At 52.1% G+C, this 23724-nt stretch overlaps 8 protein-coding genes across 8 annotated transcripts; 3 read left to right on the top strand and 5 right to left on the bottom strand.

The window, feature by feature from the left end:
* Positions 1 to 50: 50 nt before the first annotated feature.
* Positions 51 to 1412, bottom strand: PpBr36_00411 (uncharacterized protein; the record flags this gene model as incomplete). Its single annotated transcript, XM_029887604.1, has 3 exons — positions 51 to 328; positions 428 to 825; positions 928 to 1412. The coding sequence occupies 3 exons, from the start codon at positions 1410 to 1412 to the stop codon at positions 51 to 53; spliced, it is 1161 nt and encodes a 386-aa protein (XP_029752477.1).
* Positions 1413 to 2827: 1415 nt separating this feature from the next.
* PpBr36_00410 (uncharacterized protein) lies at positions 2828 to 3349 on the top strand (the record flags this gene model as incomplete). The annotated part of the gene is made up of 3 exons (XM_029887603.1): positions 2828 to 2845; positions 3029 to 3085; positions 3200 to 3349. The coding sequence occupies 3 exons, from the start codon at positions 2828 to 2830 to the stop codon at positions 3347 to 3349; spliced, it is 225 nt and encodes a 74-aa protein (XP_029752478.1).
* Positions 3350 to 3877: 528 nt separating this feature from the next.
* On the bottom strand, positions 3878 to 6016 carry PpBr36_00409 (uncharacterized protein; the record flags this gene model as incomplete). The annotated part of the gene is made up of 2 exons (XM_029887602.1): positions 3878 to 5751; positions 5845 to 6016. 2 exons carry the CDS (start codon positions 6014 to 6016, stop codon positions 3878 to 3880), a joined length of 2046 nt encoding a protein of 681 aa, XP_029751392.1.
* Positions 6017 to 8214: 2198 nt separating this feature from the next.
* PpBr36_00408 (uncharacterized protein) lies at positions 8215 to 11756 on the bottom strand (the record flags this gene model as incomplete). The annotated part of the gene is made up of 4 exons (XM_029887601.1): positions 8215 to 9492; positions 10229 to 10781; positions 10865 to 11384; positions 11447 to 11756. The coding sequence occupies 4 exons, from the start codon at positions 11754 to 11756 to the stop codon at positions 8215 to 8217; spliced, it is 2661 nt and encodes an 886-aa protein (XP_029751391.1).
* Positions 11757 to 13736: 1980 nt separating this feature from the next.
* PpBr36_00407 (uncharacterized protein) lies at positions 13737 to 15008 on the top strand (the record flags this gene model as incomplete). The annotated part of the gene is made up of 2 exons (XM_029887600.1): positions 13737 to 14838; positions 14917 to 15008. The coding sequence occupies 2 exons, from the start codon at positions 13737 to 13739 to the stop codon at positions 15006 to 15008; spliced, it is 1194 nt and encodes a 397-aa protein (XP_029751388.1).
* Positions 15009 to 15897: 889 nt separating this feature from the next.
* On the bottom strand, positions 15898 to 17015 carry PpBr36_00406 (uncharacterized protein; the record flags this gene model as incomplete). Its single annotated transcript, XM_029887599.1, has 5 exons — positions 15898 to 15954; positions 16047 to 16224; positions 16362 to 16617; positions 16746 to 16793; positions 16970 to 17015. 5 exons carry the CDS (start codon positions 17013 to 17015, stop codon positions 15898 to 15900), a joined length of 585 nt encoding a protein of 194 aa, XP_029751387.1.
* Positions 17016 to 17804: 789 nt separating this feature from the next.
* On the top strand, positions 17805 to 18919 carry PpBr36_00405 (uncharacterized protein; the record flags this gene model as incomplete). Its single annotated transcript, XM_029887598.1, has 3 exons — positions 17805 to 18494; positions 18574 to 18715; positions 18792 to 18919. 3 exons carry the CDS (start codon positions 17805 to 17807, stop codon positions 18917 to 18919), a joined length of 960 nt encoding a protein of 319 aa, XP_029751390.1.
* A 570-nt stretch (positions 18920 to 19489) lies between these two features.
* PpBr36_00404 (uncharacterized protein) lies at positions 19490 to 23267 on the bottom strand (the record flags this gene model as incomplete). The annotated part of the gene is made up of 3 exons (XM_029887597.1): positions 19490 to 20424; positions 20498 to 22561; positions 22643 to 23267. 3 exons carry the CDS (start codon positions 23265 to 23267, stop codon positions 19490 to 19492), a joined length of 3624 nt encoding a protein of 1207 aa, XP_029751389.1.
* Between the last annotated feature and the right edge of the window lie 457 nt (positions 23268 to 23724).

The raw sequence follows: 23724 nt of genomic DNA, 5'->3' as shown, positions 1-23724 counted from the left end.
AAAAAAAAAAAAATAATCTGCAGGTTCTTGAAATCCACCAGCAGTAGGGTTCACGATCGTTCCGCCGCCCGCTTCTCGTTTGCCTGTTTCAGCAAGATATCGCGGATGGCAGCCCTCGAATTCCTGCTGCCGCCGAGCTTGGGTCCCTTGAGGATCTCTGACTCGTCCCTCTTTGGGGCCCGCTTGTGCTGGTTGATGGCTGGTCGTCGGCGGCGGTTGCGCTGGTAGATGGCTTCCATGAACTCGCGGCGAAACTCCTCGGCCACCCTTGCGTCGTGCGGCCTTCCGTCTTCCGGCTGTTGGATATCTTCCATTTGGTAGTTTTCCACTGGGCGGCCCGGTCAGCACTCGTTTGTTTTCTCATGCCGCAAAGATAGGACGTACGAATCTAGACACAAATGAAAGAAAAGGGGAAGGAAAGGCTTACTTTTGTTTTCGAGTAGGAACTGCTCCACCATCTTGTCGCGAAGAGCGTCCTCACTAGGCCGGCGGTTCCGCTTGGCAGGCTTCCCCTTGTCTGCTTCGCTTGCGTCGGCGCCGTCTTCGCCAACCTCCTCACCTCTGAGACGCTTCGCGGCACGCCGTGTTTCGACAACGTTGCGCTGGCGCATCTCCTGGCCGAGGTCTACCTCGTGCAGCTTGCCGCGGGTGGCGGGCTGCGCCGGCGTCTCGGCGACAAGGCCTCCTGCAGCGCTAGCAGCAGCCTGGTCGCTTTCTTGCAGCCTGTCGTGTGATGCGGTTGCGGATGAGCCAGACGCAGTGGCTGTCGTTGTCATACCCGTCGCCTGCTTCCGCCTAGCCAACTCTGATTCTATATATTCCTCCCTGCCTGATTAGTATGCGCCAAGCTAGTCACGAGCGTTGCTGAGGGGAACCGAGGCAGGATGTAGGAAAAGAGGGTCGGGGAAAAGAAGTCGACCAACTAACATGTGTCTATTGACGAGCTCGCCTACCAGCCCGGTCTGAGCCGCGAATCGCCTGCCCAAGCCTGCAACAACAGCGGCCGCAGGGCCGGGCATCTCCTCCTTGACCACCAGCTCCGTTGGAGCAGGCTCATCCACGACTTTAGAAACCGAGTCGGCGCGCAGGTCGACGCCGCGCGTCTTGCCCTTACGCGCATTCCTCAACCTCAATACCTCGGCCACCGACAGGCCCGCGTCTTCATCCTCGTCGACGTGCTCCTTCTCGCCGTCGCTGTCCTCCTTCTTAATGGGGACGTTGGCCGCGGCGCTCGAGTTGGGTTCGGCTGCGGCGGGCTGCGAGTTCCCGGTCGACGCGTCGGTGGTCGTGGGTGCCGCGACATCATTGTCGACGGGCTCGTTGTCTCGCTGACGGTAAGCGGCCTTCTTCTTTTTACCGCGGCGAAAGACGACTGGCGTTTCGGAGGGTTGCTCCGTCGAGGGCTCGGTCATTCTGAATAAGAAAAAAAAAAAGAAACTCAAAGAAGTTCAAGAATGAAAAATCGAAGAAATAAAGCAGGGTGGGTTTTGATGAGGTCGCGGCTGGAGAATAAAAAGTAGTGGTTAACCGTTTGATGGCCGTAGTTTGATGATCGTCTTTTAATTGCGGAGGTAAGTAGTCACAGTGAAGTTGCAGCTCAAGGCGGGCCCGTCGATCAGAGTGAGCTATTTAATTGTGGGGACTTTACCTGGGGGTGGAAACCAGGTACACCAAGGAACCGTAATGGTTTTTTGTTTACTTACCAACCGCAGCGATATTTGAGGGGGGGTTTTTTTTTTTTCTCTCTCCTTTTTGGCCAAGATGCAGAGTTGCGAGCTTTTAAGGTGGAGTATCTTTGAGTCTAGCAAAATTTCAAAATGTGCATGTCAAATATAGTAACCTTGTAATGAGGAGAAACTTGGCAAACTATCCTTCATATAATCTGGATGAAGTGGCGGGTTTTTATTTTCATACGTATGATACACGGTCTTTCTATAACTGCTTCCAAAAACATATTTAATTTCCCAGCTTTGACTGATATAGTAACTGTCCAGTGTATATCCTACTACATTTATCTTTCTTATCTGTTTTATACATGTCGAATGGCATGGATGCTGTCAAGTTTGATTCAATTTGTTTCTTCCTTCGCATCTTTACCAATCCAACACTTGTAGAAATGTTTCCGGTTCGCATTCCGACATTGCCGTCGCCGATGCGGAATCCATTCTGTCTTATTGCAGATACCAAAAAAGGTAGAGCAACGATACGTTCAGTGGTCGGATTGAACTTCAAAAAGCTCGGTGATACAGCAATGCCACGCAGCGTCCATATCCCAGGTCGTGCGATTCGTATCGTCGATGGCACGCCCCCGATACTGGATCTAATAACACTCACCGGATGGGATTGAGTACGGGCGGCTCGTCATCCCATTGGTCATTGATTAATAACTCTGGAACGTAGCTGCTGTTGGATTGGATTGTGCGTTGATTATTGTATCCCTCCATATTTCGACTAGAACAGCGGTATGCTTGTCAAAGTTCGTTCCTACCTAGGCGACAGGATGCGGAATGTCCAATCAGAGAAATCGTTCAACGACCCTTACCTGGGTGCCCCCCGAAGTGACATCACCACAATAGAACCAGCCGACTGCGGCGACAACTCGTCTAGAATCTACTATCAAAATCTCCCAAACAAAAAAAAAAAAAAAGTTGCACATGACTCCGACTCGCAAGCCATAACTTTGAACTCATAATACATTGATTTTCAAATCAAGATCATCAAGATGAAGAGAGTAAGGCCGCCTGTGATAATAATCGCGAAGACAGACAAGACGAATAAAAAAGCACCCAAGCTAAAGTCATCGTCTCGCAGGTTCACTTTGTTGCCCATGGCGGGGCAGTACAGGGTAGGTTTGTATGCAATTAAACAATTTTGGATAACATCCAACTAAACTATTAACCTATAAAAATACAGGAGTTGGATTCCGGTAAGCTTCCATAAGAAAAAAAAAAAAGTGCTTGTATCATTTGCCATCTGTTTCGTCACCATGATGTTGACTGCAAACCACACATGAAGCTTCTTCACACAGAAACGAGCAAACGAGCAAGGCATCACTGGCTGGGTAAAGAACATCCCAAACAACAAGGTGAGTGTGAGAACTCTTAGCTATGGGGAACGGATATTAATGCTTGCTTTCGTTTATTCCAATATCTTCATACATGCAATTCTCTAACAGTTATTTAACAAACCCCCCATATAGGTCGAGGGTGAAGCCCAAGGGGACGAGAAAGCACTGGATGCGTTTCTCAAGGACGTCGACAAGGGTCCCAAGGGCGCTCACGTCGTGAAGCTTGACAAGGAGGATCGCGATGTGGTCCAGGGAGAGGCCGGCTTTGATGTTCACCGTTGAACAAGCATTAGCCGTTGCCACAAGATGTCAGGTCAGCGTGGAGTGTGGTATGAATAAGAGGTGATGGCTCGACATTTGATCCACGCTTCTAGCTTCTCTAGCTTTATGATCAGACAAACAGCCGCAGTTTATTAGTGGTGAAAAAAAAAAGACTATAATACCGTCCCAATGAGCTTGTTCGTATATACGATGCCCATTTTTTATTCGCGTGTTCGCACATATCCGACAAGCAGAATCTAAAAGGAGAAAACGAGAATTGAAATGACCGACACCAAGACGAGCCAGCTATACAAGCCACCCTGTAAGCAAAACCTATCCGAACAAACCCAAATATGGCCCTAAACTCCATGCCCCATCATTACTATTCCAAAAGAGAAAACAGAGGAAGAGGGAAAGAAGAGCAAAAAGACAGAAGTAATATACAAGAAACAGCTGGCACGCGAGCCGAAGATACTCGCTTACCGGCAGGGGAAACAAAGAATTCAATACTGATATCCAACAAGCAGACATATCAAACCCCCTGGACGTCTAGCCGTCAAGCTTCTCAAGTTCCCGCCTATCGACCGTACTAATGAATGCATGCTTGAGAAAGCGAAGCCATACTTTGTTGTGCTTCTTGTGCTTCTTTTTGTTCTTTTTCTTGTTCTTCTTCATAGTTCGATCAACGGCGGTCTCGTTGCCGTAGTCGCTGCCTTCTTCGTCCAAAACAACATACCAATCCAAATCAGAGTCGTCAGCATCCTCGAGACCAGGCAGGTGCGTATCGGCCTCAAAATCGAGGGGTTTGCCTTGTTGTTCTTTCTTTCCCATGCGATATGCCAACTTGAGGAAGCTTGGGACTGTGAGGTCTTTGATCTTAAGGACTTTGTCCGTTGAGGTGTTGTACTCCACCTCAAACCTGAATTCTCCTGGGGTCTGTTTGGATGGTTTGTTCCCAGGTTTACCACTCCGCCACTTGGCAGCCTCGACCTCGGACTCATCATCGACCGGGCCACTGTTGATGCGAGTCAAGTTGGCAAACCACTGCTCATACCGAAGCAGAGTGAGAGGCTGTGGCGAATAAGCAGGGCCCGGGGGTGCCGTCTTAGCCGGCGGTTCGGGTTTGATCAAGTTGGGATCTTTGGGCTTCGGCTTAGCCTTTCGGCCCTTTTTCTTTTTCTTCTTCTCGATCTCGGCCAGAATATGCATCATAGACTCCCGGTCGGTAATGTCTATTATCTCGGCGGCTGAAGCTGTTCGGTCCAGGGCAGGACCGGTCCAGATAGCTGCATCCTCAAGACCGCTTGTGTTGTACTCGTAGACTCGGAAGCTAGGGTAAAAGTTGGGTACTATGCTCCCACCAACCATGGTTGCCGAGTACCGCTCACCCCAAGATCCCACCAGGTTCTCGTGCTTCTTCTTTTTCTTTTTGAGAGCTAATCTAGATGGCCCATCAGCGATCTGGCCAACCGAACTAGGCAGCTTGGACCACCTGTCCCGCATTTCTTTCAGGTAGTCTGTGGCGCCCAGGACCGTAAGCTCATCGTCCAGGTTTTCTCGCAGACCGCCACTCAAGATCCCACCATTGTCGAGCAAGTGCAAGTCGACTTCCTGGGAGTCCTGAAGCATAAAATGATCGATATTCATGTGCCCGTAAATGCTGGCCGTCACAACATCGCGGTACTGCTGCATCCAGAGCGTATACTTTTGCCAGCAAGACTCGTCCCACAACATCTTGCTAGGTGTGCGTGCAGGCGGTACGTGACCTATTATAATAGCCTTCATCCCACGCTGCCGCATGAAATGCAACTGGACTCGCAACCACTCCAGCTGTTTGTAGCCCGGCTCTGAGGGGTTGATGCAGTCATCGACGGCGGCGTTTCGGTCAAAAAAGTATAGCGTGTTTAGGCTGAAGACGGCCAACTTGTTAGGGATGACCTCAACGTAGAAGTAGCCGCCGAGTTCGAAAGAATGGCGCTGCTCCTCGGGAATGAAGTGGTTCCAAATGTTGCTGTAATCCTGGAGCCAGCGATTGGGGCCGGGCAGCATGATGTTGTGAGGAAGAATGTCGTTGTTGCCAAATGTTGGTATGACGGGTATCGAAAGAGCCCTGGTTGACTCATTATACAGCAAGTCCGTGAACTTGTTGGCAATCATGCGGTTGGTTCCTAGGACCTGCTTGGCATTTCGGGGTATCTCCTCGTCGCTGTCATGACGAGCGCTGTCACCGGTCCAGACAATAAAGTCGATCTTGTCCTTCCAGTGCTTGTCGAGCCAGTCAAAGGTAGCATTGACCAGCGAGATTGGTGTGTCGCAATCCGACATTGCAGCGCCATAGTAACCTGCATGGCCCTCGCCACGGTGGCAGGCAATATCCTCATCGGTTGACGTATGCACTTTGTAAAAGGTATCGGGGTGGAAGTCTGTGTAGGATGCGATCGATCGTTGGCTCAGTAACTGATCTTGCAGCCAGTTCTGCATGAAGTCAAAACCCCAGTGGGTGGTAATTCACATACCGGTAATGTGTATAAATCGCCCATGTAACCGCCTCTGTGCTGGCGCCTCAAGCGCGTTCCCATGAGGATCTTTCAGGACATGTTGAGCTTCAAGCCCACTATCGCGGCCTATACTGGCGATGACGGCATCGCAAAGCAAGCCTAAGACCAGAAGTATCCCGGGCCGGCGCATCTTTTGTCGGGGCGAACGCCCGCGGGTACCTGGGCAAAACGTGGATATCCAAGTTGAATAAGAGGATGGGAAAAAAGAAAAAAACACAACCCCCGAAAAAAAAAAAAAAAAAAACCACCAAATAGTTAGGAAAAAGCGACCGGGCCCCAGAAATAATATACGAGCCAAGAAGATTCGAGATCAGGGGACGAAAAACATTGTGCACAAAATGGAGGCAGACAGAGGGTAGGTTAAAAATGAGGTTGCGGCTGTACAACCAGTTTGGAAAGTTTCCAGGTGACGACAGTCTGCGAAGCGTGGAACCTTGTAGAGCACCACACACATCCCGCCGGGATCAGGCGAGCAGCACTCCTGGGCAGTTCAGGGTCTTGGTCTATACCCTGGTTGGGTGAAAGACACGACAGGTAGAGATCCTAGGGAGTCTTGCGGTAGTGGAGGTGGATGCTGTTGTAACCATGGAGTGCTCAGTCGAGAAGGTCAAGGAAATGGCAGGGGTCAATACGTAAGGAATAGGTACCTTGTCAAATTCTACAGAGTAAATCAAGGTTACTTGCGAGTAATTATGCAGATGTTTGAGCAAGTGAAGGAATAAACTCAGGTAAAAAAAAGATCCAGAACCTACCAAACAAATCCCAGACAGAGCGCTGAATTGCATCTTGCTACAGACCAAACAGAGTACAGATAGAATAAAGTAAGATTTGGGTCAACATCAAATTGGGTTCAAACGTGGAAGGTGCCAGTGATGACGAGCACGCGACTGCGCCTATACATCTGCAGCCTGTCTGAGACGAGAAGATCATGGAAGTTACTTTGACAAGTGCAGTACAGAACTACGTCGAGTGGCGCGTGGTGGGTGCCAGACCCTAACGGAATCCTTGTCAGCCGGGCTGATGACTAGCGCATGTCTTGCCTCGAGCTCTTGCTTTCAATCACAACGAGACAGGACAGTGGTCACAGCATGACACCGCCGTCACTGGTCTCGTGCAACGCGTTCGCACACCGAATGCCTGTCTTGTACAAGCAACGGCCCATGCGTCATCAGTACTCACCTAACTTGTGAAATGTAAAATTTGATCCCATTTTTTCCCCTTCTTCTTCTTCTTCTTCTTCTTTTTCCTTCTCTCTCAAACCGTTGATGGAAACAAAACACGTTCCTGATCCAATGCCCATCAGCAATGGGCCCACGTGGCTTGGCTGAGGCATGCACAAAACTTTCCCAGACGAGGGCTTTTCGCTTCCCACTGGATAATTTTTGAGTACCTCTATGGCCCATTTGCATCCACCCACCATCATGCTTGTCATTCTGTGATTCTATCTGCGGGCGGTAATCTCCTCACCAGCCGATACGTATACATTTGATTCATATATATAAACGCTCCGAGCCTTTGGCGGCTGTCATTTTGCAGTATCCGGGCGCCACTGCCGAGTTCTATATGTTAATTTTGCCAAAGTCATCAAGAGCACGCGCCGTCCCGTGATTTAGAAATTGGAAACCATGTTTTCTGACAAACAGCTGTCGGACGTGCATGACGCCAGTGGCATCCAAAGTCAGGTGCACAAAGCACAAAGCTCGATGCCTCGGATAGCTAGCTACGGTGGATACCTGTCCGACCCTGCAGGGGATTAGCTCTTGGCTTATGTAATACAGGGCCGATCAGTGAGCCGGTTTATCATGGGGCCCAAGGAAAATTTGCAACACCCTTTGTGGTTCCTTTTCTTTTACACCAAGCAGCACACGTTTCCAAACGCCGGTGACCGCACTCCAATGTGCACCTTTGGCCCGGCGCGTGTAATCTTTAAAGGAGACATGCTGCAAGATTAGACAAAGGACGTCAGTTTGAGGGTAGTCAGACGCTTTCCACAAGAAGGCAAATGATGGCTTCCTATGGTTTAGAACGGCCACAAAAGAACAAATCACCAAAGAATTCTAGTCTTGTCTCGGCTATTTCTTCTAGCATGCGGCCCGCAAGGTGGCACGGGTAGAGACATCAGACATCTGGAGGAGAAGAAAAAAGAAAGAAAGAAAGAATACCGGCTTCAGGCCCTAGTCCCATGTATTCTGCACTCACTCACGCCTTGTCCCTTCTGGATCTACAATACATTCGACAGGCATATGGATGGCCGTTTGAACGGAGGCTATCTTGATAGTAACAAATAAATTTATGCCTCAAAGCCTCATAGCACTGATACTACAAGATCTACAATGCTCCCTTCCAGTACTTGGTCTGGATAAAAGGCATCTTGGCCACCACCGCCTTCCTGGGCTTGCCGCGGACCAGAACCGCAACCTCGGTACCCGCCTTGTGTTGCCCATCCTGAATGTATCCCATGGCGATGTTCTTGCCCAACGTGGGGCTGGGACAGCCGCTCGTGATCTTGCCCAGCTTGGTGGAGCCGTCGCTGCTGACGATATCAGCACCCTCACGGGCCGGGGCACCCTCGACCACCAGGCCGACCCGTCGCCTCTCCACGCCCTTGCCCCCCTTGCTCTTGGGCACCAACTGAGGCAGGATAACCTCGGCACCGTGGAAGCCCGCCGTCTCCCTCCTCGCCTTGGGAATGACCCAGCTGAGCCCGGCCTCGACGGGCGTCGTCGTGTCGTCCAGGTCGTGGCCGTACAGGCACATGCCCGCCTCGAGCCGCAGGCTGTCCCTGGCGCCCAGGCCGGCCAGCTGCAGGCGCTCAGGGGTGCCGGTGGCGAGCAGGGCCTGCGTCACGGCGACGGTCTCGTCCTCGGGGATCGAGATCTCGAATCCGTCTTCGCCCGTGTATCCTCCGCGGCTGATGAGCAGCGGCGCCGAAACCTCCATGCCGAGCAGCTTGATGCGGCCGTAGCGCGACATGCCAAAGTGCAAGTTGGGGAGGTCGACCTCGGCCGGCTCGGCGAGGGCATCGGCCAAAACGTCCTTGGCCAGGGGACCCTGCAGCGCGACGAGGCCCCAGCCATCCATGACCTCGTGCTTCACGGTGGCGCCGTCCCAGGCGGCGAGCTCGTCGGCGAAGTACTTGTTGTCCTTGTCGCGGCAGCCGGCGTTGGTGACGACGTAGAAGAGCTCGTCGTCGAGGCGGGTGACGATGGTGTCGTCGACGATGCCTCCGGTGCCGCGGTGCAGCAGCGTGGTCAGCGATCCGTGGTGCGGCTTCAGGGCGGCGATGCCCGACGGCGTAACGCGCTCCAGGAACGCGGCGGCCCCGGGACCGCTGAAGCGCCGCTGCACCATGTGGCCGACGTCGAAGAGCGAGGCCTTCTCGCGCGTGAAGACGTGCGACGCGCTCACCGACAGCGACGAATACTGCACCGGCATGTGGTAGCCGGCGAACGGCACCATCTTGCCGCCGTTGGCGACGTGCAGATCATAGAGGGCCGTCTTTTGCAACGTCTCGCCAGAAGATCCCGAGGCGTGTCGCCTTTGTGCTCCTGTCTGTGGTGCGCGAAGCTCGTTTGTTGTGGCGGCCAGCAGCGGCCGTTTGCCCATCTCCGAGCATCGGCCTTGGCTTTTAGTAGTGACGGAAACCCGGGACAGGCTGCGCTGTGGTTGGCGAAGGCACAGACGAGCTGGCCTGGCCAGAGTTCGCAATGGCGTTAATCCTCGCATTTTTTTTTTTTTTTTTCACAAATAGTCTTTCCTTTGCACCCGCAGCCTTTTCAATTGGCAATTTTTGAATTTTTTCTTCTTTCTTTTCGTATTTACAAAAACGCACGTTCAAAGAACTGCAGTCCTGAATCGAATCGAGAGATAAGGTTGCTGGTTGCTAGGCCTGATACGTTTATTGTCAAAGCGGGACATCCGACGGGCCAAGTTCGGTTTTGATCGGTAGTCCCCTAGTAAGTGCACATTCCCCGACGGAAACCTATCCTGGGCGCCCTGGCAGCATGACGCTTTGGCAATTAATGCAAAATCCTCAGCGGCCCGCGCGATATCATCTTTTACCGTTCGCGATTGCAAGGAATACAGGTCAGGAATACCGGCTACCAGCGTCGTGATTCTAACTAGATCGATCATCGGCACGATGCTGGTCTGGTGGCCATGTGCAATGCTTCCCTACCTATATACGATCAATCGACTGATCAACAGGTTTACCAGTGAATTCCGCAGCCATAAATACCATAAAATACCCCATTCTACACAAAAAAGAAATAACCAGCTATTTGTTATTCTCAAAGCTGTACTTCAGCCATCCGCCCAATGCCTTCAGACTCTCCCATCTCACATTCTCATCAGCCTCACCCATGAGCTCCATGATGCGAGTCTTGAGACCAAGCCTTTCCAGTTGACCTCGTTTCTCGGGCACCTCGCGAACCAGCGCACCAATGTCATTGCATGCAATGGCCAGGACCTGCTTGTCATTGTCCCAAGGCTTCTTCATGATCTCTGCCAGCTGTCGCACTACCTCGCCGTTGTTCTCGTCCAGGATGCGCCGGGCATTCTCTGCCCAGAAGGTCTGGTTACGGTGTGGTGGCGACCATCGCAAATGGCCGTTTGTGACCTCGGCCACGTACTCGTCAAATGTCGTCTTGGTTGCCGTGTATTCGTCCATCATGTCTTTCAAGCTCTGCAGATCCTCCTGTAGATCTGGGTCTGTGAGTTGCCTCGAGGCTACGTTCGAGAGTAAGGATGGTAGACGAGCAAACGATGCCACTGGCAACAAGCTCGCCCTGTTGGACGAGAGAAGGTTGTAAAGCGTAGAAACAATAAGCCTAGTAGTCTTTTCCTTGGGCGAAAGCTTGAGAAGCTGGGTATAGAGCTGTATGATGTTGTACTCCCTGTCAACCAATGTAATTTAGTGTCAGTATTCGTCGGATCTAGCTTGTTGGCGACTGCAACGCAAAAGGACATGGTAACGTACTCATCCAGGTCGCAGCCGACCTCCTCAGCCTCGAAAGACAGCTGCCACATGACAAGGAGGACATGGTAGAGAAGCTGCAGCCCAACGCCACCACCAATGGAGCCTTCCATGGGGCCTCCCCTCAAGCTTCCCGAGCGGATGCCGTTTGCGTCTCCATTGGCAGACCCCGCAGCGGCGCGGAGGATGTTGATCAGCGGCGCCACAGTCTCGCTCCTCTGTGCCCAGAATTGGCGCCGGGATTTGCTGCCGAACAAGACCGTAGAATATTCCTGGACTCCAATGTCCTGTAGCCCGGCGTCAGAGCTCTTGGTGAGGGTCGACAGGTAGCTCAGGATGACAGGCAGCGCTTTCTGCAACGTGAGATCCGACTCGTCTCGCGAACCGGCGATCAGGTTGACGAGTACATGTGATGTGAGGAGCGGAATCGGGTCCTCTGGGCCGGACGACTGGGCCAGGAGCGGCAGCAGTTGCCTGTAGGGGTCGGAGTCTTTGAAAAGGGCCTTCGAGAGTGTCGGCACGCCTGTGTTTGTGGAATAGGGGTTTCAGTATCGTCTGTGATTTATCCAGCCAGAGGTTATTCACTCAAAGGGTTCATATGCGCACAGTCTAGTAAGTCGCTGAGTAGGACTAGCAGGTATTGGACGATGGGTTTGTTGGAAGATTCGAGCACACTGGGTTGACCCGGCTCCCCGACGAAAAGGGCACGGTAGCCATCGAGATCGGCTTCAACCGTCTGTTTGCGCGCTTCCCGGTTTGGTTTCTCAACAGCGCGGGTCTTTGCCAGCTGCTCCTCGGTCAGGACGCCCGTCCGAACGGCGCCATCCCAGGGTATGGGCCGCTGGCGGATGTTGTTTTGCAGCGAGGCTAGGTATGTAGGAGGATCCAGCGCCATGGTGTTGGCAAGTGGACGATCGCAGTTTGAGGGTACGACAAGAATCGATTGATGGTCACCAAAGGTTTTGCTTCAATGCAAGTGCTTCGTTACAAGTGATGTTCGTGATAGGTCGGGTCACCTGATGAAGGTGGATTGTGGAGGAATAGGATGACGGAATGGCTTGGATGAAGCTACGAGTGGAGGAAGCTCGGACAAGCAAGACTGCAAAACGACCCAAGGCACGGCCAGGTACCTAGCACTACTCAAACTGCACTGCACTACACTGCCCTGTACTGTACATCCAAGTAGGTACCCATTTGAAAAACCGTATGGTCATATTCAATTCAATAGTGGCAATAAGATTTCGAACTTTTTATTTTCAAGCTGTCGATAAACATTCTCGCGACGCAAATTGAAAATTCCCAAATGCATCTCAAAAGACTTGATCGATCACTCTCAACCCGATTCGCCCATCAGCAGGTACCAGCCTTAAGGTATTTAATCCGGCGCATTACCCTGTGACATCCATCCCGAACATAGGCCGAGGAGCTCAGCGCTCATCCCAGAGTTCCTCCCGGCGCCCGGAACAACCTGCCAAATCATGCACAAGTACTGCTTGTGGGCATCCGTTTGGCTGCAAGGGTGATCACCCTCTAGTGAGACTGGACCAACCCCTGTTCGTTGGGAAGCAATCGATAATTGCCCGTCCAATGCAGTAGCTTGGACCTGTTGCGGGGGCTTTTACCCATATACCCATGAAGGGAAGCAAAGTAAACAAAAGGAAGAAGAAAGCTTCTAGGTCCAGTCTAGGTCTAGGACAGCCTCAGTCCACCCGAATTCTTCAGCATTAAGTTGAGCTGCGAGCGCATACAGAGGTTAAAATACACACGCCTCTCCGCTTTGCACTGAGAAAACCAGACTTTTGACCAACGGCGAGCGATTGGGAGTGAGGGAGACTTCAGTCAAGATATAAACCATATTTGCTTGCGCAATTCAGCTGAGCCGATCCCCATCCATAAACTAATAAACAGGAGATACTCTTCTGTAAACAGGGAGAGACATACTGACGCAATTGAGAAGCGATTTGAAAATTCGATCTAGTAAATCAGGTACCAGGACCCTGAATCTGATCTTGAATTTGAGTGGCACCCTTCCAAGCATCACCGATTGATTAGTAGCAGTAGCACTGATGAGCTGCAGCAAGCCTTGATCAAAATCGAGAGGTTGGGCTTCGAGAATTACAGGAGGCTGGGACACAGCCCAATTAAACCCTGCATCTTCGCGTTCAATTACAAGCGCTCTGGTAATGGCCCACCAAATGACACGCCCCCTTCATTTTTCTTTTTAATTTGTTTCCCCATATCTCGACCGTATAAACCTTTGTGGCCGCGCGGATGGAACATTAATGTCTCGCGTGTTCTCCCTTTCCATGGAAAACATTGGCATACATACCTTACCTTGCCTACCCACCCTCCGTCTTTACCGTTAATCAATCTTTCCCGCACCAAAACAATTCTTTGTTTCCACAGCTGCGCAAGCTAACAGTTTGTCTTGCATACTCGTTCGAAAAAGCCGAGTTTGCCGCTAAGAGAAAGAAAGAAAAAAAAAAAACGCAGCCGTTTAACTAATAACTTTTTTAAAGACTCGCGGATTTTTTTCCCCAACCCACCCGTTGACTTGAACAATACTCGACGAGTTTCCGACTTTGGTCTTCCTTATTGTTCCCACCACCTACAGCTGAGTCGAGCTGCATTGGGCTGCTACAGCTGCTGCTGTGCCCGCCGCTGCTTGGCTCACCGCTTGCCCGCCTCTGAAAAAGGAAGGCGGATTACCTGTTGAGCACAGTGACGGCTTCCGATAGGAGAGCCGACCGAAGTCCCGACTGCCAACGCACCTAATTTTTAATTCCCGCTACACACCAAGGGATCTTGGGAGTCCCCCCCTTCCGCCGTCCAAGGACCGCTTTCCTTCAACTTTTCAATTCTCAGAACTGCCACGATGCACAGACCAGGGAGTCGCCTTGTGGCGACAATAGCATCCTTACTTTCGGCGCCATGGATGTCTAGACCAGTCTCAGCTCTCCCCATGGAGGCCGTGGCCGCCGGCTACGGCTACCTGATGGTGCGAGACTGCGCGAACCCGTGCGGTATGGACAGTCAATACTGTTGTGGCTCTGGCGAGAGGTGCTTCACCTCCAACGGCCTGGCAGGCTGCACAGCGGCGGCTGGTGGGGGTTTTGCACTCTTCACTACCACATGGACCCAGACGCAAACATTTACCAGCACCGGGAGCACGTACTTCCCGGCGGCTACGACTCAGGCTCCAAACGACTGCATAGTCCCTCCGGGCTCCGGATGGACTTCCTGTGGTTCAATCTGCTGTGCGTCGAACCAATACTGCGCTCAAAAGAACCAGTGCATGGCCAAGGGTGCAGGAGGTGGTGGAGTGATCTGGACGACATCAACTTATACATCCGGCGGCCAGGTCATGACGACCCAGTTCAGTGCGCCCTACCGCGTGACAGGGTCTGGCGGTGCGACTGGAACGGCCGTCCCAGGTGCTACTGGCACTGCTGACAACCAGAATGGCGAGGCGGGTGGTGGAGGTGGTGGCGGTCTTACTGCCGGACAAATCGCCGGTATCGTCATTGGCGTAATTGCCGCCGTCATCATCTTGATCATCATCTGTGCTTGCTGTGTTGTGCGCGGACTCTGCCTGGGCGTCCTGGGTCTGTTGGGCCTGGGCGGCAAGAAGGATAGCCACAAGTCTGAGAAGACTGTCGTCGAGGAACGTTACGTCCGTCGTGGCGCCAGCCGTGGCACCTCGGCTCACTCTCGACGTGACAGGCATAGCGGCTGGTTTTCAGGCAGCGGCCGGCCGTCCACGGTTGCGTCCCGCAAAGAAAAAAAGGACAGTGGTGCTGGCTGGCTCGGCCTTGCCGGTGCCGCAGGCACCATTCTGCTTCTGCTCGGCTTGAAGAAGAACGAGGACAAGAAAAAGAAGACGCAAGTCGTTGAGGAGAGGAGACGATCCTCAAGGAGACCGAGGAGCGAAGTCAGCGCATCCACCTGGGACTCGTACACGAGCTATACCGACCCAAGTAAGTCTTGACTGAATCATGATCCAAAAATGTTAGGGTTTCGCAATACGTGCTGACATATTTTCGTCCGAACTCTAGGTAGTGTAGGGACGCGTAGAACGAGCAGAACCAGGGATACACGGAGAACGGTCAGAACAGAGACGAGGTCTCGGGCAGCCTCGAGAAGATGAGAGTTTTGATTAGCCACCACCAAAGGCCTTGACGATTTCTTTTTCTTTTACGTCTCGGCTTGGCTGATGTATATGTGGATATGACATATTTGAAGGATGCTATGGGCGTGCCGTCACTTGGAACGGTCTTCGCCTTACGATGTAATGCCGAAAAGAATCTTGGGGGGAAATTGCACATACACACCCCTTTTTAAACGCGCGGACATATTTCTTTTTTGCGCACAACTCCTCAACAACCCCTAACCCCGCCACCACATTTCCAGCGTTGCGTTAGTTTGTTCAAACAAGGTCTTGCATTTTCTATTCATGATCTATGATTCCATCAATTGGCCATTTGCCAGTTGTAGAGTCAACGAGGTTATAAGTTACGAGACATTGAGGTCTTTTTTTTTAAGCTATCTTCGTAATCAGCAGAGGCTTCAGGCTTCACAGAGAAGGGACATGATGAGGAGTCATATTTGACAAGGCCAGATACTATATGAAATAGAACGCCCTAAGGCGAGGACTCATTATGGCAACGACGAGTAATTTCCACAAGCCATTCTCATCAGCAACAGTGAAAATCGGTTGTACATTAATCGTAACGCGTTGCGCCCCATCCGGTCGGCATAGAACCAATTCTCTGCTAGTTCAAGCCCCCGGGAATCCGCGGTCACGGTCACCAAGTCCGTGCCCAGGCTCATGGGTGGTATCTCGTTATGCTCAGATGCCCTAGAAACGATGCGCCGCGAGCGGGCGTCGCAGTTGTGGCCGAAAAAAAAGATCTTTTTGCTCACATTTACTATGAGACTTTATCCATCGCATAACATGCAACTCCGTTGATGAACCCATTGCCACTCCTTTAGACCCAGAGGAAAGCACAAAGAAAGCAGTCGACTCGCACCCCCATTTATGCAGCAATCTCCTCGATGTTGCCCTTCTCCGAGACGTACATACCATCCAAGAACTAAACCGCGTGTTAGTAGGGTTGTGTGAATATATATGAGCGTACACGCCAGAGCAAAGCGAGTAGGGTGGCATAGCGGTTGACTGTCGTACCTTACGGATATCCTTGTTCCGTACTTTGCAGATCTGCTGGATATCGGCGGCGCTTTGCGAGACAGCCTCGACAGAGTTGCCAGACAGGATGAGCTCATCCTTCTGGGCCTTCGAGATCTCGACATCAACACCGGGCTGCATGGCGACCCTGCGGACGAGCTTCTCGCCGATGAAGTTTCTACCGAAATTTCTCCGTCAGTCCATATTCCTTCACGCCAAATTCCCAAACACTAATTGCCTCCAGGTTTCCAGAAACGGCCAAATTTCCTCCTCCAGGTAGGCCTAGTCGTCATCGCAGTTGTAAAATCGACATACCGGATCTCGACCTCGGCGTTGCCAGTCTCGTTGTTCTTCTCAACGTTGACGTTGATGGGGAAATGGGCGTAGACGTAGCGCATCTTGTACTTGTAGCCCCTGGTGACACCAATGATCAAGTTGTTGATCAGGGTGCGGACGGTACGGAGGGTGGCGACATCCTTGCGCTTGCCGTGGTGAATCTCGATGCCGATAACGTTCTTGCTGGGTTGCGAGAAGGTGACGGCAATGTGGTTAAGGCTCTTGGTGAGCTTTCCTATAAGGGCGTTCCATCCTTCCGTCAGACCATGATCCTCTTCAAGTCGTCGCTAGTTCGTCTTTCGGGTCGGAAATCGGTGGCAGTAGTTGTTGCGATGCTAGCAACGGGTAGAAGGGTAAATTTACCTCGGGGTCCCTCAACAGTGATCAGCCTAGACTTGATGCTGATCTTGACTGTAATTCCCAAAGTTCGAATGTCAGCACTTTCCCACGAAAGTCACACCCAGTGATAAAATTATCGCAGGTCTCCCGTCTTTGGCATCCCGGCGTGCGTTTGGCCTCGTAGCCCTCGGCCCAAACGTGCTGTCGGCGCAAATAACGACGATGCGGAAATTCTCAATTCGACGTACCTCCCTCCGGCACCTCCAGGAGCTCCTCTGAGTGGATGTACTTCATCTTGACGGCGTCTTCGTGGTCGGAGGGGAGAAACTTGGATGGCGACGTGAAGGTTGCTCTGCAGGGCAAACTTCAGTTGTTTCGATGGCTATGAGAAATTCCCTCTTGTGTGCGGTCGAAAAATTGCCCCGGTTTTTTCGCGCACGTTCAAACTGCCCCTCAACTTCATGTCACGTGGACTGTCAATGGGTTTACTCTCTGCCTGTCCAGGGTACGTGGGATAACAGCCCACTGGTCGAGCGCTGTGGGGCCATGTGACCCACTATGAGCTCCAACCTGTGGCTTGTTAGCTTCCCCAATGACGACTCCCATCTTCCCAGCCCCGACTCAGCGGTGGTGATAGGCAACGGAACATGCAGTCGGGTCTCAGTCCGCTGCCGAATTTAGAATACGACTGCTGGGGCTCTGACGCCTTTCTCTCTTTCTCACGCATTGAGTTAGAACTTCATTGACGGACGGATGAGCCGGGCTGTTCATTCTAGGAATTGCATCTTTCTGCCAACGAGATACCGACCGTAATATCAGTCCTTAGATCGCGGCGCAAACGGAACCGTGCAGGTAGCTTGACGCGCAAAGCGACCAACCATTCTTCAGGCGACGTCAAATAGAATAACGCAGTTCTCACCTCGGCCCTCCAACCAAAATAAAAATAAGCTCGAAGTGACACTACTCCGGCTGGTGCTCGGAGGGTTCCTAGCGCCGCGGTTGCTACTTGGCTGAAACTTCACCACCGCGGGGATATAAGATACTTCGGATACATCGCCCGCACACGGCCCCCGGCTGCCTACCATGTCTTACTTCTTCTCGACCCCGGTGGACATTGATATCGTCCTCGAAGATGGCGACGACCGATCAATGGTGGACATCAAGCTGGACAAGAACCGGCGGGAGAAGGCGCCTCTCTACATGGACGGCGAGTCCGTCAAGGGCGCGGTCACGGTTCGGCCCAAGGATGGCAAGCGCCTCGAGCACACGGGAATCAAGGTGCAGTTCATCGGCTCCATAGAGATGTTCTTTGACCGGGGCAACCATTACGAGTTCCTCTCCCTGGTGCAGGAGCTTGCCGCTCCGGGCGAGCTGCAGCACCCACAAACCTTTGACTTCAACTTCAAGAACGTCGAGAAGCAGTACGAGTCCTACAATGGCATCAATGTCAAGCTGCGCTACTTTGTGCGCGTCACCGTCTCGCGCCGCATGGCCGACGTCATCCGCGAGAAGGACATTTGGGTCTACAGCTATCGTATACCCCCCGAGATCAACAGTAGTATCAAGATGGACGTGGGTATTGAGGATTGTCTGCACATCGAGTTTGAGTACTCCAAGTCAAAGTATCACTTGAAAGATGTGATAGTCGGTAGAATCTATTTTCTACTCGTCAGGCTCAAGATCAAGCACATGGAGTTGTCTATCATCAGGCGCGAGACTACGGGTGCTGCGCCGAACCAGTACAACGAGAGCGAAACCTTGGTCAGGTTTGAGGTAAGCCCAAAGATCATAAGCCCCAGGTTCTTGATGCTATCACAGGATCAGGAGATCTAACCGGTTTTTAAATACATAGATCATGGACGGGTCGCCGTCAAGAGGTGAAACGATCCCCATCAGGTTATTCCTGGGAGGATTCGACCTCACGCCAACTTTCAGGGATGTAAACAAGAAGTTTTCAACCAGATACTATCTCAGCCTGGTCCTCATAGACGAAGGTAAGCTACAGCATCCGATCATGCTTTGTATTCGCACCAATGGCAACACCGATGGCAACACGTCGCTAATAATTAGCCACAGACGCCCGAAGATACTTCAAACAATCAGAAATTATCCTTTACCGACAAACACCCCAGGAACTCAACGGAAGCCAACAACTGCCCGCACCGCCCGAGAGTAGGATACAGGCGGTTCCTGCGTAGTGGAGCGGCTCTATGATTCTCTTCGGTGGCTTGGTCTTCATCCCTCGGGGGTTTGCTGTGCCATTAACTTTCCTATCTTGTCGTTCTTTGTCCGTCGTTATATGACGGTTGTGGCATTGGGGTGGAGGCATCGTCAAACTCATACATACCTTTTCTTCCCGTGAAATCTTTTAGCGCACTTTCAAGTTTTGAATCAAGAGGGCGGGGGGACTCTTGGAAGTTGGAATAAACGAACTCTTCTCTACATCCTTGACGAAGCGGAGTGCAATGATGTGATCGTCGCTCAACCAAACTCACTGTCCATAGAACACATAGAGCAAGAGGACACCTAACCATATAGTCAACTCAGGGCTGGAATTCCTTTCGTCAAGTCATTCTTGGTGGCGGCGCTCGGTGAAAAAGGACCGGCAATATTACTTCTATTGAACATTTTCCTAGTAGTATGTTTTTTTTTTCTTTCCATAATCGAGAGGTATCATCACAAATCCGGAATCTAGCGCCTGGAAACAACACTATCTTCATGCCGTCCCCCGCCTGCTTGCTCGCTCGTCGTTAGCCACCTTCCCCAGATCACAACTCCATCGCGTCGTCGTCTACCACAAAGTCGAACTGGTTGTTCTGTATCGCCGCTATTCGGTCCAGTTCTTCCTGGTAATCCCTCTTCAAATCCACCAGGCTACGCACCTTCTTCCATGCCACAGCTTCGGCACCGAGCCCGTCGTCTCCTAATACCTTGAGCTCGGTAGAGTCCTTGTTCGCAGCGCCGCCTAGGCCATCGATCAAGTCCTCAAATGCCTTGTCTGCAGGAGGCTTCTTGTGGCCGCTGTCCTCTTCGGTGACGATCCATGCCTGCTTCGGCTCCACACAGCTCAGCGCGTTGATGAGCATGAGGTACTGCCGCGTGACAGGCGTGTCAAGAACATCGTCGCCGACAAGCTTGTTGCCTTCGCCCGCCTTCTTGAGCTTGTTGGTTCGGTCTAGGAGTACTGCCGCGGCACCCTTGTGGTCGTTGTGATGAACACGCCATGCGTACAAAATCTGGTGCCAAGGAACGCCACGTCCAGGTTGGACTTGGACGTTGGCGGATTGGCATTTCTGCTCCAAGATCCTGTCCACCGAGCTTTGCAGGTTGCAGAAGGGAAGGTTCACTAGCTCGGCATTTTGCTGGGTTTCACACATCTTCTCCACGAGCTTCTTCAGACACGACTGTTGAAGAGCCGTGTTGGTCATGGAAAGCAAGGCTGTGTGTGCCAGATCGAACCGCGAAATAGCAGTTGAAGCGGAGAATAATCTGCCGAGCATGTCCATCCGGGTATCGGACTGATCATGGGCTTTGGCAAACTGCAACGACAAGCGAGCAAAGTCGACGACATATGAGTATGCTTTATGCCTCTCGTACAAAGACACTATATGCGCGTAATACTCGGGCATCCCGTGATTTAACTGTTTCCGCTCCGTGTGATCCAGCAGTCCGACGCTGTGCATCTCGCCCTTGATCGGAACACCTGTCGCTATGTTAGCCTGCACAAGGTCTTGTCGTTTATAGAAGGGACGTTGGAAGGAATCGTGTTGACTTACTCATGCCAATCGCAGCCTTCTTGAAATAGACCGACGCGACATCATAATCCCTGAGCGCAAGGCTGACACGTCCTTGAATGTAGGTAGACCAAGGGCTATGATCTGCGAATGCTCCTAGCTCAAGTGCGAGGTCTGGTCGATCCCGCTTGAGCATGGAGCACTGGATGGTAGTGACTGGCAACTCAAGATTGCTATTCAGGGCACAGACGTTGACGATGACGTCCGTAAGGACTGTCGACATTGGCTCGTCGTCCTGAACAGAAAGCCCTAAGAGATGTCCAATAGTTGCCTCGAGGCATGTAATGGTGTATGATTCTTCACCCCGTTTTGTAGAAATGGGGGACAGACTTCCGGATTTTGACGCTGGCTTTGTGGCCTCTGGTTTTGGGAATGGCTCGACGACGTCCGCATTGGACAGCAACTTGATCAGGTTTAATCTTTGGAGCGCCGCAACAAGCTGTCTGAAAACCAACCCAATATCGAACCTCGCATGAAGCGGGCTTTCCTCTGCATCGGCCGTCTCGTTCTCCATGTGGACCAGAAGAATCACTTGGCTGAACAAGATGCGCCAGATCAGCTCGGCACTTTCGTGTGTCCCCTTCACCAAGAGCTTTTTGCCAAAATCTGTGCAGGGCAGCCCGTTGGCCCGATTCCTGGCAGCTGCCGTCTCATCCAAAAGAGAAAATAGATCACCGTAAAGCCGCCCAGAGTCCACCAGCTTAAAGTTAGAACCGAGTGTTTCCACGGCCTGTATGCAATCCTCGTCGGTGACCTGGCGCCAAAACGCTGACTTGTCGGAAAAGCACTGTATGCGCTCGAAATCCGTCCTTGAAGAGTCCTCAAATAGCTCGGCACGTAGCGCTGCCACACTCGTCTGCAGCATGCCGTCAGAGAAGCCGTCCAAGAACGCTTTTCCGGCTGTCAGAAGATCCGAGATGTCGCGAAACTTGGCCTCTGGTGAGACGAGGTTGTGGTATACCCTCTCAATGCTACTGCAGGCGCGGACTACAGAGACACAGTCGGCGCACACAACCCAAGCCAGGCCAGTCTCGGGGTCTATCGCCAGCGAGAGTGCCTCCCCCCTCTGCTTGTCCAGTTCCAACAGCAGCCGGTAGAACCTCCGCCAATGAATCTCGCTCGTTGCTCTGAACTGCGCATAGTCTATAGCTCCAGACGAGTCACGTTCAAGACTTGCAGTCGAGCCCAGGACTGCGCATATAGACTCGGCCAGGTTTTTCTTCCCCTTAGACGAAGTTCCCTTGGCGGAGCCCAATCCACCTTCATACATAGTCAAAGCGGTTTCTAATGTGGTCCGGGTAAACCTGCCAGGGGTGAAGATCAACTGAAGCCAGTTTTCTGTCGTGTCTGTCGCGTCACAGGCGGTGGATCCATGGACCGGTGGTACTGCATGGTCTGCGAACGCATCGACCCAGTCGTTGGCCCACGAGGTGCCTATAGTCTCGGGCTTAAAATCTAGTTTTTGAACCCGATATGTCAGGTTGTTTTTCCATAGTACCCAAAGCTGCAAGGTCCTAGTTGAGTGATTTTGGGATAATCCAAAGTCGGCAAGTGTCCAAATGTCGGATGATGAAGGCGTGGGGGGAACAAGCTGGAGGTCTGGGAATGCATCCTTGACCATAAGAGATTCAGTCGTGGATGCGGTAGTCTTCCAGAACTTGAACGCGCCCGTTCCAATGGGCGAATAAGTAGCGCAAAGGCAATGGCTCTCTGAGGTCTCCAGTATCCTGACCAAATTGGCCTGGGTCGGGTCGATAGTCCACTTTCCTACGTCCTGTGGGCTGCGATCTGAGTTGAGCAAATCGCCGGTGTAAAGAATAGCGCCGTCGCCGTTCCAAATTCGCATGCGATGATCGAGACAAACGGTGAAGACGAACAAAGCACCATCGATGTTCATAGAGGTCACAGTGACCGAGGTCGCAGCAGTCAGGTCCATGTTTACCTTGCCATACCTGACCGTTGGGCCGCCCTGAAACGGAAGCAAGTTGCGCAGTCCCTGCTTCCAGCCTGACGAGTTGTAAAAAGTCTCCTTCCATGCGGCCGAAGCTATCGAATGAATGCCAGTCAGTAACGAGGTCCCATCCATACCTCAGCAACCTGAATCTTGTAAAACTCCAGTGCACCTACTCCCATGTGAATGCGGCTGTCGGTCAAAGACCAGCACGCCGCCATCGTGCAGTGTAGCCAACAGCTGGTCGGAGCTGACGGCAACCATTCGGTGGACATGCTTAAAGCTGAATGCTGTGGGTAGAAACGGCTCCAGTGTCTCGACGGGTATGGCATCAACTGCAACGAGCTTGCGAAAGACGTCTGCCTTTAGCGGGAGAGCATACAGGTTGTTCGATTCGTCGATAGCAAAAATGTTCAGCGCATCAGAGTTCTTCGGATCAGCCAGGGCGATGCAATTCGGCTTGAGCGGCGCCGGAAAGTGTATGTGTAGAGTTAGCGGCGCATCGGCAGCTTGTTCAGGTCGGCAAAGGTCGACTGGTTGCACGCTCAAGGTGTAGCCGCCGTCGAGTACCCTCCAAAGAAATGCCTTAGGGAAGCCGCCATGCTTCCTATAAAATATCGCGGATGAGCTTGCCAGCCCTTTCAGTCGATACGTAGGATCATTCTCCGAGACTCGGCCGTTGATCTCGGACCGCTGGCTCGCGTGGGAAGCTTTGAGGTGTAGGTGAACGATAGCGCACGGAAATGGCTCAAGGTTCAGACGAGTCTCTTTGTAGAGAAACAAGGGCTCGCGCGAATCCATTCTGCGCCTCCATCAAGCGTCGTGTAGTGATTTTGGTGAGAGTTGTTGTGGTTGCCTGATGTTAAAGCGCGGGGGGTAGAAGCCGGCGAAGCTTTCGAAATTTGACGGCAACGCGCATGCAGCAATGCTAGTCAAGTCGCGGTTGGCTTAGTTTACAGGAAGTAAATTGGGTTCGGCAGCTGGGGTCAGGCCAATTGGAGCTCCACACGCGATGCAGCTTTGTGGTGCCTGGGAGACCCGTTTGCGGGCGTGAATGTGGGGCCGTTGGCAGCACAGGTTAAATAGTGCGCATTTTCATCGACATAGATAGCTGATGAGTGGACCTTTGGCGCAGCACATTTCTACAATGCACCAAGTGTTCCGTACAAGTCAGGGAGAAAGGAAGTGAAGCATATGAGTCCTAGATAATTTTCATGGTGTGTAATGAGGGGAATTTTTGGATATTGCTGAAGCAAGG

This window comes from Pyricularia pennisetigena, chromosome 2 (assembly GCF_004337985.1).
Source record: "Pyricularia pennisetigena strain Br36 chromosome 2, whole genome shotgun sequence".
Classification (NCBI taxonomy): domain Eukaryota; kingdom Fungi; phylum Ascomycota; class Sordariomycetes; order Magnaporthales; family Pyriculariaceae; genus Pyricularia; species Pyricularia pennisetigena.
This window is presented reverse-complemented; position numbering and strand designations above follow the sequence as displayed.